Here is a 13223-nt window from a genome sequence, read left to right as displayed (position 1 = left end):
AAACAGAAATAGAACATATTCAATGCTAAATAGAGTGAGTAAACAAACCAATTGTAATGATGACTTGCTGCCTGTAAACAATGCACACCCCATACAACAGCATTGATGACAGGTACAAAGAAAACCTTGATCGAGCATTTTTTGAAGATATTCTTGGCTCTTGATTTTTTACGGTTTCCATAATGTCTAGGCTGAAATACATAAAAATACCATTAGCACATGTGTCATTTCAGTGATACTTGCAAGACTAATAAAATTAAGCAAATAGTTCTAAGTAAGGACAAGAGCAACTGATTGTTAGATAACACTTCTGCCATTTGCTTATTATTTCATTTCTTTCTTGACACATTAGTGCAATTTCAGCTCTGTAGCCATTTTCAAGTGAGTCTACAATCATCATACGCATTTCAGCATGAATGCAATATTATGACATTACAAATTACACCATGAAAAGTCATACTACTATGCTGTTAATTAGTAACATAGCCTTATTACATTTTGAAATTGGCTACATTGCAAGTTGTGGTACATGTCAAGAACACCATATTCATTATTTGACCATACAGCGATTGTCATGTAATAGGCGTATGTTAAAAAATGTACACTCCATCCACAGGACATGGCATGCCCATCAGTACCAAATTACAATATAAGTATGTTGGTCACAGACAAACTTTAGCTGCACAGAGTTCCAAGTTATTAGTTTGTGATCTATGGCTTAATTCTTTATTCATATGGATTACAATTGCTACTGCCACCACTGAATTAAAGAATAAAGACCCTGTTTCCTATTCATAAATCTGTGATTATTAGTAAGGTTTGTAGACTACATAATCTGTTACCTATAGTGCTACTGCAGACCTAAATGCTAAATGTGTACTTTATTTATGGTGTCATCATGAAATTACCTTTGGTCCTTGTGTAAAATTATGATGGTGTATCATGCTGTAAATTGCAATATAATAATGTAGTAAAGTTTGAATGTATGTGTTAATTTCAGAATCACTTGAAAATGGGTACAAAGGTGAAATAACAATAGTGTATCCAGAAGGAAATGAAACTGCAGTAGCCACCAGAATGATAGCGGGAGGCGCACATTGGCATGGCACGTCACGGACGGTGGTTGCCGCAAGTAGAGTCCTGTCCACCAGAGGGCACGCGAGAATTCGGCCGCGACCTCTGCCGGCGGAACAACAACAACAACTAAGGCAGCACGGGCTGTGCCTAGTCAGTTCACATCAGGCATGCCTAGGAGACAGTTCCTGGTCTATGCTACGTAAAGTGCGATGCAAAACGTGAACCGTGTTGCTACAGAAATAACAATCAAATGGCAAAAAGAACTGTCATTAAGACTACGCTAAATGACAGTAACTTATTAATAATAAGAATATCATCAAAAAGCTATCAAAGAGATAGTTAATTAAAAACCAAAAATACTACAACATACTGTACGCTGTTAGCAACAGACCAACTCTTATAGGTACAAAACACTGTGTGTTAAAAACTTCAGAAAACACTGCTACTGTCAATGCACTTACTTGTGTGATATGATTAGAAATTGTCTCTAAAAAATTATAGTTTTTAAAAGAAATATGCTATTGTATAATATATTTCAACCAAGGATCTTGCTGAGGCAAGTTGGCTTGTATGCCTTAACAAAGGTGCAACCACAAAAGGGTTGTGGTGTGGCCAGAGTAACTCGTGGTTCCTGAAGAGAGGCAGCAGCCTTTTCAGTAGTTGCAGAGTTGCAGTAGGATGATTGACTACTGCCCTTATAACATTAGATAACATGGCCTAGCAGCATTGGTATCACGTATGGCTGAAAGCAAGGAAAAACTACTGCTCTTACTTTTTCATGTGAGCTTGCCACTCTACTGCATGGCTTAATGATGGCATACCACTGGGTAAAATATTCCAGATGTAAAACACTCCACAATCCACAGCACTGGGTGAGGGCTACTCAGAAGAATGCCATCACTAGAAAAAATAAGAATGGCATTCTACAGATCAGAGTGTGGAATGTTAGATGCCTTAATTGGGTAGGTAGGTTAGAAAATTTTAAAATGGAAATGCGTAGGTTGAAATTAAATGTGATGGGTACTAGGGAAGTGCAATGGCAGGAAGAATAGGACTTCCGATAAGGTGAGTAGAGGGTGAACAACACAAAACCAATTAGGAGTATCGTAGAGCAAACCTAATAAGAATAAGAAAACAGGAGTGTAGTTAAGCTACTATGAACAACATAGTGAAAGCATTATTGTAGCCAAGATAAAGACAACAACCACCATAATACTATAAGTTTATATGCCAACTAGTTCTGCATTGCGATGAAGAGATTCAAAGAATGTATGAGGAAATAAGGATCAGCCACGACAACATCATTCCACCTCGTGTACAAGATATAGGAGACAAGCAAAATACCCAGAGACTTCAGGAAGAATATAATAATTCCAATTCCAAGCAAGGCAAGTGCTCAGATGTGGATACTAACAAATCATACGTTTAATAAATCATGGTTGCACAATACAGACAAAAATTACTTACAGAAGAGTGGAAAAACTGGTACAAGTTGACTTAGGGGAAGATCATGGATGCCAAATTAAATGCCTTTCAGCCATCAATTTTCAACCTTATTTTATTGGGCAACCAGATGGCATAGTAAAATGCTAAATCTGGTTGCCCAATAAAATAAGATTGAAAACTAACAGCTGAAAGAAGGCATATGACATCCTCTATCAAACAGCCAAGTCCCACAACCATCACTGAAAAGATGGATATACAGACTAGGGGATCAGTTTGTGTTCTGGAGAAATGTAGGAACACAAAAAGCAATACCGATCCTATGACATATCCTAGAAGATAGGCTGAATAAGGATAAACCCACATATGTAGTATTTGTAGATTAAGAGAAAGCTCCTGAGAATGCAGATGGATGGAAATTTTAATGAAAGCAGGGATAAAAGACAGGGGGCAAACACTTATTTACAACTTGTAACCCCAAAGTTATTCAATCCATACAGTGAGCAAGCAGTAAAGGGAAATAAGGAGAAATTTGGAAACGGAATTAAAGTTCAGGGAGAAGAAGGAAACACTTTATTAGGTTTGCAGATGATATTGTAATTCTGTCAGAGATGTCTAAATACTTGGGAGAGCAACTCAACAGTATGGACAGTGTTTTGAAAAGAGATTGCACAATGAACATTGATTAAAGTAAAACAATGGCAACAGTATGTAGTTGAATTAAATCAGAAAGGGAATTAGATTTAGAAATGAAACACCAAAAGTGATTGGGAAATACAGTAAAACTTCGTTAACACGAATCCGAAGGGACTGAAAAATCAAAAGTTCGTGTTAAAAAAATTTGTGTTAAGTGAAAAACACAGATTTTAATAAGTACACATGTACAGCAGTACACTAATGTGTAATACACTACACTATCAATCATGTTATTGTAGATTCATATTGTGATAATAAAATTACGAGTACTCACAAATTATGAACAATGCTTTCTTGGAAAAATTCAGCCATGGTTCACTGACGTTCATGTAAATGATAATATTTTGTAATTTCACAACCAATTGTAATGATAGCATCTGTAAACCCAGCAGTGATGTTGGATGTTGAAGCAAACCGTTCTAAACAGTCAAAGACTGTAGACAGCTCCTGACAGGTAGGTGGAACAGTATCTTTATTCTCTTCCTCTTCACTTTCTTCTGATGGCCCTTCTTGCACCTCGTTCACAGCTTTTGGCACATCTGGTTCCACAGAAGCACATACGGCAACACCGTTGTCTACACTAATGAATTCTTCGAAACTAATCCCAGGGTTCGCAACATCATGCAGAACTGTCCATTCATCAAGTGAAGTGGCATCTTCTATCTCGTGGACATCTTTAGTGTTGATATGTCTCCAAGCTCTCTGAAAGCACTTTTCTATATGATGTGGTGATACTGAGTTCCAGGTTGCTGCAATGGCTTTTATTGCATCAAGCAGATTTCAATTTGGGGTTGCATTATTGTTTTCAGCAGCACGAATTGCAGCTCTTACAAGTCGCTTACGATAAGCTCTCTTTATGAGAGAGATTATGCCTTGGTCCAAATGCTGAAGGCGGCTTGTGGCGTTGGATGGAAAAAACTGAAACTTTATGTTGGATAGGTTCAGATCATGAACGTTGTGGCACTACATCTGTCAAATGTAAGAAGAATATGTCTATTTTGAGCAACCATTTAACTGTTGATATGAAGAAGCCACTTGCGAAATAATGTGCCATTGATCCAAACTTTCTTGTGGTGAAAGTAGATGCAAGGTAAAGTGTCCATATTTAGGTTTTTAAAATAACGTGGTTTCTCGGATTTACCGATAACCCAGGGACAAAACTTCTTACTGTCATCAGCATTACAGCACAGTACAACAGTCACAAGTTGTTTGCTCCGTGCTCCACCGTGACACTTATCACCTTTTATCCCCAGAGTGTGATTTGGAAAAAGATTGTAGAAAAATCCAGTTTCATCCATGTTAAACACATCACACGAGGCATACTTTTCCCTCACTCGGTTGAATTCATGCAACCAGCTGTTCGCACTTTCTTCATCAACTTTAGTTGCTTCACCACAAATTTGTACAGATGAAATTGAATCACTCTTTTGGAACCGATACAGCCAACCAGCAGAACAATGGAAGTCTTTGATGCCCATATCTTTAGCAGTATCATTTGTTTTTGACTGAATCACAGGGCCAGTTAAAGGTATGTTAGATGCACCCATATGATTGAACCATTCTAGCAGTAACATCTCGATGTCTTCATACTTGGCGGTATGAAGTCATTTAGATTTGTTTCCAGAACCTGATGCCGCATCATTAATAATTTTTTCTCGGTTCTTGATAATCGTAGATAAAGTGGAGTTAGGTATTCCAAACTGTTCTTGGTACCACTGTCCTCTTCATCTATAATCTTAAGCTTTAACTGTACATTTATAGTTGTCTGTTTCCTCTTTGCCATTTTCGCATGCTACGGTACTGGCTGTAGCTGTAGTTTTTATTCAGTATTCCAACTCAATATGGCTACGACTAAAGAACACCTATCAAATCTGGCACTGAGTATGTTCCTAAACGCTGCTGCACACATTATTGAATGTCTTACAATGTACAGCATATGCTGATTGTTGAGGCGATAATCGCGGCTACTGACCTACAATATGTTGAAAACCGAGTCAACAATAAGTATAATTAGCTCTGTAGCTAAATTTCCTACATTCATTTCGGAAAAAAAAATTACCCTTAAGAATACTCTAAGGTTGGAAGTTTGTGTTACAGTGAAATTTAATTATGCTAGGAACTGAAACAGAGCTCGTAATTCACCTAACTGAAATTCGTGTTAACCGATAACACACACCATAAGAACTAAGGTATTCCTGGTGGGACAAATATTTTTTATTACTGTAAAACATTAAAAGTAATATATTGAGTGTCGCTACTAGGGCAGCAAAATATTAGATGATGTCTGAAGTGGGGAAGATATAAAATGCAAGAGCAAGAAAAGTGTTTCAGAAATAGAGGAATCACTTAATGTCTAATATCAATTTCGGTGTTAGGAAGTTTTTTGTGAAGGTATTTGTATGGGGTGCAGCCTCGTATGGAAGTGAAGCAATTCAAATATGAAGAGAATAGAAGCTTTTGAATGTGATGTTATATAAGAATGCTTAAGATTATATGGGTACATTGTATAACAAATGAAGTACTGAATCTAAGTGGGGAAAAAAGAAATTTATGGCACAGCTTAACTGAAAGAATGGGCTGGCTGTTAGAACACATCCTGAGGCATCAAGAAATTATTTGGTAAAGGAAGGAAGTGTAAGGGCATAAAAATTGTAGAGGAAGATCAGGTTTGAAGTACAGAACTCTGTGTGGCAGTTGGTCACATTGTTACGAAGAGTGCTTCACGGGCTGTGTGTAAACATGCACACGCCGCGCTGAGGTGCTCAGTCTTGGCTTGGCAGCCGTTGAGAATGGAGCCCCCATTGGACGTTACTGCCAAGTGCAAATTGCATGCTGTTATTCGGTTTTTGAACGCAAAGGGCACTGCACCGATTGAAATCCATCGCCAACTGACAGAAGTGTAAGTGGTGTAGAGAGCTTGCAGCTGGTTGGACCGAAATTCACGATGAACACAGGAGCGGGAGACCTTCCATTTCTGAGGAGACATTGTTAAAGCTTGAGCAAAGCAAGCATGAAGATCAACGGATCACCGTGGATGATCTCTGCACATTGGTTCCTGAAGTTTCCTGAAGCACAGCTCACAGAATTTTAATGGAAACATTAAACTACCGAAAGGTGTGTGCCAGATGGGTGCCACGGATGCTGACAGAGGACCACATGCGGCAACGAGTTGATGCTTCAGGCGCATTTCTTCACCGCCTTGCAGCCAAACAGGACAACCTTCTGGATTCAGTTGCCACAGGTGATGAAACCTGGGCATACCACTTTACACCTGAGACCAAGCAACAATCACGCCGGTGGCAGCATCCAAAGCCAAGGTAATTCAAACAAACAGTCTGCCAGTAAAGTCATGGCAACTGTTTTTTGGGATCGGAAATGGTTATTGTTGGTCGACTTTATGCCCACTGGGACTGCAATTAATGCTGACAGGTAGTACTGTGAGTCTCTGAAAAAACTCAAACGGGCAATTCAGAACCGGAGAAGAGGAATGTTGAGCAAGGGCATACACTTTCTCCATGAAAATGCTGGCCCATATATTGCTCAGCTAACCATTGCTCTCCTGCAACAGTTTCAATGGAACATAATCACCCACTCACCCTATAGTCCTGACTTGGTGCCCAGTGACTATCACCTGTTCTCTTCCCTAGGTTAAAAGAACATTTGGCCAGAAAGCGATACAGCTCCAACGATGAGGTGAAAGAAGAGGTTCATAACTTTCTGAACAGCATATCGGTGAGCTTGTATGACATCGGCATACAAAAACTGCCACAACATCTACAAAAATGCATCAACAGAAATGGTAATTACGTCGAAAAACAGCTAAATGTTCAAGCTGTAAACTGATGTACACAGTTGTAGAAATAAACAGGACTATGTACTAATAAAAAAAATAGGAGACTTTACTTTTGGGATTACCCTCGTACATGTGAAAGGTGTAAGAGATAATATCTCAGGTAAGTTTTACCGCTTGGAAAAAAAAGACAAAAATTTCAATTAATATTCATCTACATCTACATCCATACTCCGGAAGCCACCTGACGGTGTGTCTGTTACAGTTTTGAGAGGAACACCTTAGCATAATCTAGCAGACACTGCACAGTTATTTAGTTGATAAAGTAAGTCATCAAAAGTATCAGTGGTTTATTTAAAATGACAGTAAATCAAACCTAATTGCTTTTGCCAAAAACAATTCATATTTATGGGTAATATTTCACAGCAATTGACATGAAGATAACTAACATAGGATAATGGCCGTTAACTAACATTTTACTAGCCATCCCATATTATAATATGTGTCCTTTCAGATCAGCAACCACATCTTTCAAATATCGAAGTCTGACGTTTCCTTGTCTGGCGGCCATAAGTTACAAAATGATATTTTAATTCTTTCAATTATGAGAGCCATTATCCCTTTGAGGCTTTGCAAAAATCACTAAAAAGAAAGTCACCATAAAAGTCAAGCAAAGTTATATCAATATTAAAACTTAAATTCTGCTTGAGAGCCTGCAACTCAAACCTGTAATACGAATACTTATCACCATGAATAAACCAACCTTTAATACACAAGCATGGAGAGTTGCAGCAACTATAACATGTCTGATCAATACTACGCATGAATGAGAAGAACATGAATGGCAGATAGCAGTCTATGTGAAAATCACCACATTAACAACCAATCATAAAGTGAGTTTGTTTGTACAGCGTCCTGTTCACAATATTGCTCTGCCTCTTTAGGTGCTAGTTATCACAGTCTTTTGAAGTTAATACTTGGGGCTGTCAAGCTAATGATTATGATTTGCTTTTGTTCTTTTCCGTGTAGCATGTTTAACTTAAATGACAGGTTGTTTAAAGCTTGCAGTGCAAGTGAAAGTAAACAAGAAAATTATGATGCTGCAAAGCAAACTCAGATATACTGAACCTACCAGTACTATCAATCTGCTTTAGCACATGATGTCATCAAAATGGCAAACATAAATCACTTATCTTAATCTAATATGTCTAATTTATGTAAAATATGTGGCATCACAAAAATCAGTTATTCTCAATCATTGGTCTAACCAATTGGCAACCAAACTATCATCTTTCAACAAAATCCAGACCTCAGGCAACACTACAGAGTCACATGTCAGTGCAACCTATAACCAAACTAGCACCTTCCAATGTAACCTCGACCTTGGGCTATGCTACCAATCAACCTGTCGCCACGGCCATCAAAAAAGAAAGACAAAGAACCAAAGTAAATAAGTCTGTGTTCTGTTCTAACCCTGCCTTGCACGCATAGAAAGTCACAAACCACGTCACATGTTATTTGCCAAAGTAATATCCAATATCAATAGTTTCAATCCATTAATGAACTCAGTACTGAACTTTTTGGAGAAGCTTGTTAATTTATATGGTATAGACCTCACAGTTGTAGCTATCACATCCATCGCAGATGCACAGGTAAAGGTGAACCGACAACTTCGTGTCCTTCGACACTGACCTATCAATCATATAGTTATCCTGATCCAGCTATGGCAATATGGATACTTTGTATCAAAACACACTATGCATGTCTTAATATGCAAGGCGAATCATTCCATGTCAAATCAACACAAAAAAAGTGCAGTTTTCAACCTGACCCTATTCAATTTTCATAAAATTCGGTGCGTTCTTTGCACATGACAAGATAATCAAAAATATAAAATTACAGAATATAAGATCAAGTAAGACAAGAGTAATGGTTACTCAAAGTTCTAACAATGTGTGGCTAATGTGACAAATACTACTGACAAAAAAGGTTGTAACCTCTATTCCAATACAGATAGACAGTGGACCAGGTCATTTTGTAAAGGTCTTGAAACAAGCTTTTCACTTATATACAATTTTTTCATATTCGAAGAATGGAAACAATTAAGGTCAGTGGCGACCTTTGGCCTGAAAGAAAGGATATTGCGGAGACTTGGTAGAGCATTTGCCCGCGAAAGGCAAAGGTCCCGAGTTCAAGTCTCGGTCGGGCACACAGTTTTAATCTGCCAGGAAGTTTCATATCAGCGCACACTCCACTGCAGAGTAAAAATCTCATTCTGGAAACATCTCCCAGGCTGTGGCTAAGCCATGTCTCCGCAATATCCTTTCTTTCAGGAGAGCTAGTTCTGCAAGGTTCGCAGGAGAGCTTCTGTAAAGTTTGGAAGGTAGGAGACGAGATACTGGCAGAAGTAAAGCTGTGAGTACCGGGCGTGAGTCGTGATTCGGTAGCTCAGTTGGTAGAGCACTTGCCCGCGAAAGGCAAAGGTCCCGAGTTCGAGTCTCGGTCGGGCACACAGTTTTAATCTGCCAGGAAGTTTCATATCAACACACACTCCGCTGCAGAGAGAAAATCTCATTCTAGTCTCATAGAATTCTACAACAGAGATGATGTAAGTCACTGTTTTCTTGGGACGATTTTGTTTCTGTCAAAGAAAATGGTTCCAGGATTCATACACAAAACGACTAGTGTTGGGAAACCAGGATGAACTGTATCAGGCATTCAAAGATGAGGACTAAAAATAGGATTATCGAAATTCTGCCTGCTGCAATCCAAGAATTGTGTTTTGGCTGGTTCGACTGATACCCAAAAAGTGTGTGTGTTTGCAATATTCACCAAAATGTAAAGCTCATGTTGGAAGGTTCCAGATTAAGAGAGTTGACGCATGATTCAAACTGTCAACTTAGCACCTACAAACATGGTCTTGTTCGAATAATTTGTAATCCTGCACAGCCAAAATGCTATATGTCCACATGTGAAAACCACACAGGTACACATTCTAGTATGACACACCCACAAGAGTAGTTTGATGAAAATGAAACTGATGAAATAACATATAAACTATGGACATGTAAAAATAGAACAACTCTCCAGACATGTCTATTATCTGTGGAAGACTTCTTGGATAGCCTTGTAGATAAATTACAAAAGCTTCTGTTGCATTCCTTCATAGCCATACAACAGTCTGAATTTCTGCAACATCTGAAAGAGACTCTTGGTGACAATGAAACGTTGTAATACGTGATTTTGCAGAAAATAGTGCATTTGTCCTGCAGGATGAGGTGCACGGGTTTCATTTAAACAATCCACAGGCCAGCACTCATCCACTTGTTGTTCATTATAGATATCCAGAAAACTGTGCTATTGATCACATTTCCTTTGTTGTAATATCAGAATGCCTTAAATATGACACAGTGAGTGCTAATCTTGTTCAGTGTCATTTGGTTAGGTTCATGAGGTCCCATTTCCACAGAACACTCAAGTATGTGTACTACTTCCAGATGATGCTACAGCCCAGTATAAGAATTGCAAGAATTTTGCCAACATAACTTTTCATCAGGCTGATTTCAGTGTCTCTGCAGAATGGCATTTCTTTGCCACATCACATGTCTATGGACCATGTGATGGTATAGCTGGCATCATCAAGAGACTTGCTGCCTGTGCCGCTCTGCAGTGCATCTACAATTCTCAGATAATGACGCCAGACAGTCGTTTGAATGGTGCTCCAAAAACATTGCAGTGTGTCACTTTCATTATACAACAGTGAGTATGATGAAGAGCAATCACTCCTTCAAGAACAGTTTGCACAAATTCATGCAATTCACAAGTTACATTGTGTGATTCCCACTGGGCATTACAATATCCAAACTAAAGTTTTCTCCAATTCATCAGATATCAAATATGAATCTCTAACTAGGACCCAATGAGACTCATACCTCATTGATATCACAGGGTTTGTTGCATGCATGTATGAAGGCCACTGTTGGCTTGGATGTGCTTTGAATGTTAATGAAGATACCAATGAGGCTTCAATTAGCTTCCTTCATGCTGATGTCCCTTCACCTTCATATTGTAGAGGACAAGGGGTTATTTTTAGGAAATATGGTGCGAAATTGTGATTTAGTGTGTTTCAGTGTGCGATGCACCAGCCTCATGGCAGACGGCGGATGATGGCTGGCCGGCGCGTTATGCAGGTGACTCAGTTTTGCAAGGTGCGTTGGTATGTGTCTACGTGCATTGCAGCCATCAACAGCCAGAACGCAGCATTAGCAGAATTACGCAGGCGTGGGCCGTGTATGGCGCGGTTGCGTTAGCCAGCTCATCGAGAACGTTCTAATAAACACGGCGCCTCTTAACCGGCAGTCTGCACTATTCAAGTGCATCAGACGTGGGCGTCGGCATCTGTTCGACTGATTGGGCATTCGGTCACTGTTACGTCGTCGTCATCAGTGACGCTGTCCCCGACGACCGGCCGGCGAAGAGCGTTTCCTGTTGCTGCACCGGCGACTCCTGGCGTCATCACGAGCTGCCGCGTCTGCAGGAGGTGCACTAGGCCGGGCCTTGTGCTGCTAACCTCCTACCGCCCGTGCAGCCGCTGACCAAGCAAGGCATCGTGTTCCCTGGGCTGCGAGCATCGGCACGTCTCCATCACGACACAAGCGGTGGGGCTGAGCTACAGGAAAATGTATTGGAAGAACCAACGTAAAAGAGGAAGATTGCTAAAACCAGCCACCTTCTTCTATCCTGCCACACCCTACAACCTCGACCACGTCACCCGCTCTGGTCATCCTATTACAAGTGTTGTCTGTCGGGCAACCTGCGCATCACACACTCCTGTTACAATTGGCGACAGTAGTGGTCTTCTCCCTGGATTTGGAGGAAATTGTGGCTGGTAATCAATGAGGATATGTGGCACCTGAGAAGGGCAACAATGGATCAGCAACTCCTGCAACATGACAAGTAAGTGCCAATTTTTCGTTTGGTGGTTTGTTTGAACCTGTAGCATAGTCTGTCTTCCTTTCCTGTTCTTCTTTCTGGGCTTACTGTAGTCTTCATTCAATAGCTGGTAGTGATGGCACAGTCTGTGTCAGCCAAGGTGGCTATTCAGCAGCTACTTGAGCGAGTGTTGGAATTAGAGATATAGCTTGCTCGGTCTAAAGAATCGAACAAAGAACAGTTTCCTGTTAATGCAGTAATTCTTGACACTAATGCCGCAGCTTTGGTCACCCCTTTCTCGAAAAAAGCTGGGGATGATGTTACGATTTTTTTTTAGAACCTTAACGCAGCTGCTAAATTGGGAAATTGGGGTGCAGAAATACTTTTCCATGTGGCTAAGTTGAAAGTAACTGGGGATGCCATTGCGTATGTTACACGCCATGAAGAATTAAGGGATGCTCGGACATTTGAAGTATTCAAAAAATGGTTGCTGGAAAGGTATCGGAGGAAAAATACGTCTAGATATTATCGGGAACAATTGAATAGAATGTATCAAAGAAATGGGGAATCAATAGAAGCTTTTGTAGATCGAATTCGAAAAATTAATCTTAATACCTATGAGCTAATGGATTCCAATAGGGTTAATAAAGCCATTCTGCACGATGCTGAGCAGAGGGCACTAGATGCATTTTTGCAGGGAATACAACCCGAAACCTCCCTCAAGATTAGGATGGAATTCCCTAAGACTCTCAATGAGGCAGTCGGAATCGCTGTGGCATTAGAGGAAGTTGAAGCAGTAACAAAGACGCGGGACAGGAAAGCAATGTTTAATGCAGAAATAAAATGTTTCAGATGTGGTCGGATGGGACACATTAGACGCGATTGCAAGGAAGTGCAGTGCAGGAAATGCAGACATTGGGGTCATCAGGAGCGTAATTGCAATGGGTCCTGGCAGAAACATGACAGGAAACTGCAAGGTGGGCCTCATCTCCCACCCCCCCCCCCCCTCAGTTAAATGGGGCAGGGTGTGGTGTGTCCACTGTGCAACAACCCTGGTAAGAATTAATGCTAGTGTAGAATCAGTGGCAGACTTTTTTCTGACCGGCTTGGTGAGGGGCAGACTGTGCAAATTTTTATTGCATACTGGGTCTCAGGTATCCGTGGCAAGTAGAAAAGTACTTGGTAAAGTAGAATTAAAACCACCATGCTGGGCATTAAGTGGCATGGGTGGGGGACAGGTGAAGTCACTCGGATCAGTGGTGTTAAAATTCCGAGTGGAAATGAG

General features: G+C 40.2%; 1 protein-coding gene across 1 annotated transcript in view; it reads right to left on the bottom strand.

Annotated features, from left to right (window-relative positions):
- The window catches only part of LOC126331179 (uncharacterized), a 371504-nt gene that overhangs the window by 310523 nt on the left and 47758 nt on the right, over positions 1-13223 (bottom strand). Inside the window, exon 2 of the mRNA XM_049996454.1 lies at positions 49-191. Coding sequence (XP_049852411.1) covers positions 49-181 — 133 coding nt within the window. The 5' untranslated portion in view covers positions 182-191. The remainder of the gene's footprint in view (positions 1-48; positions 192-13223) is intronic.

This window comes from Schistocerca gregaria, chromosome 1, assembly GCF_023897955.1.
Source record: "Schistocerca gregaria isolate iqSchGreg1 chromosome 1, iqSchGreg1.2, whole genome shotgun sequence".
NCBI lineage: Eukaryota > Metazoa > Arthropoda > Insecta > Orthoptera > Acrididae > Schistocerca > Schistocerca gregaria.
Note: the sequence above shows the minus strand (reverse complement) of the source record. Positions and strands in the feature narration are given on the sequence as shown.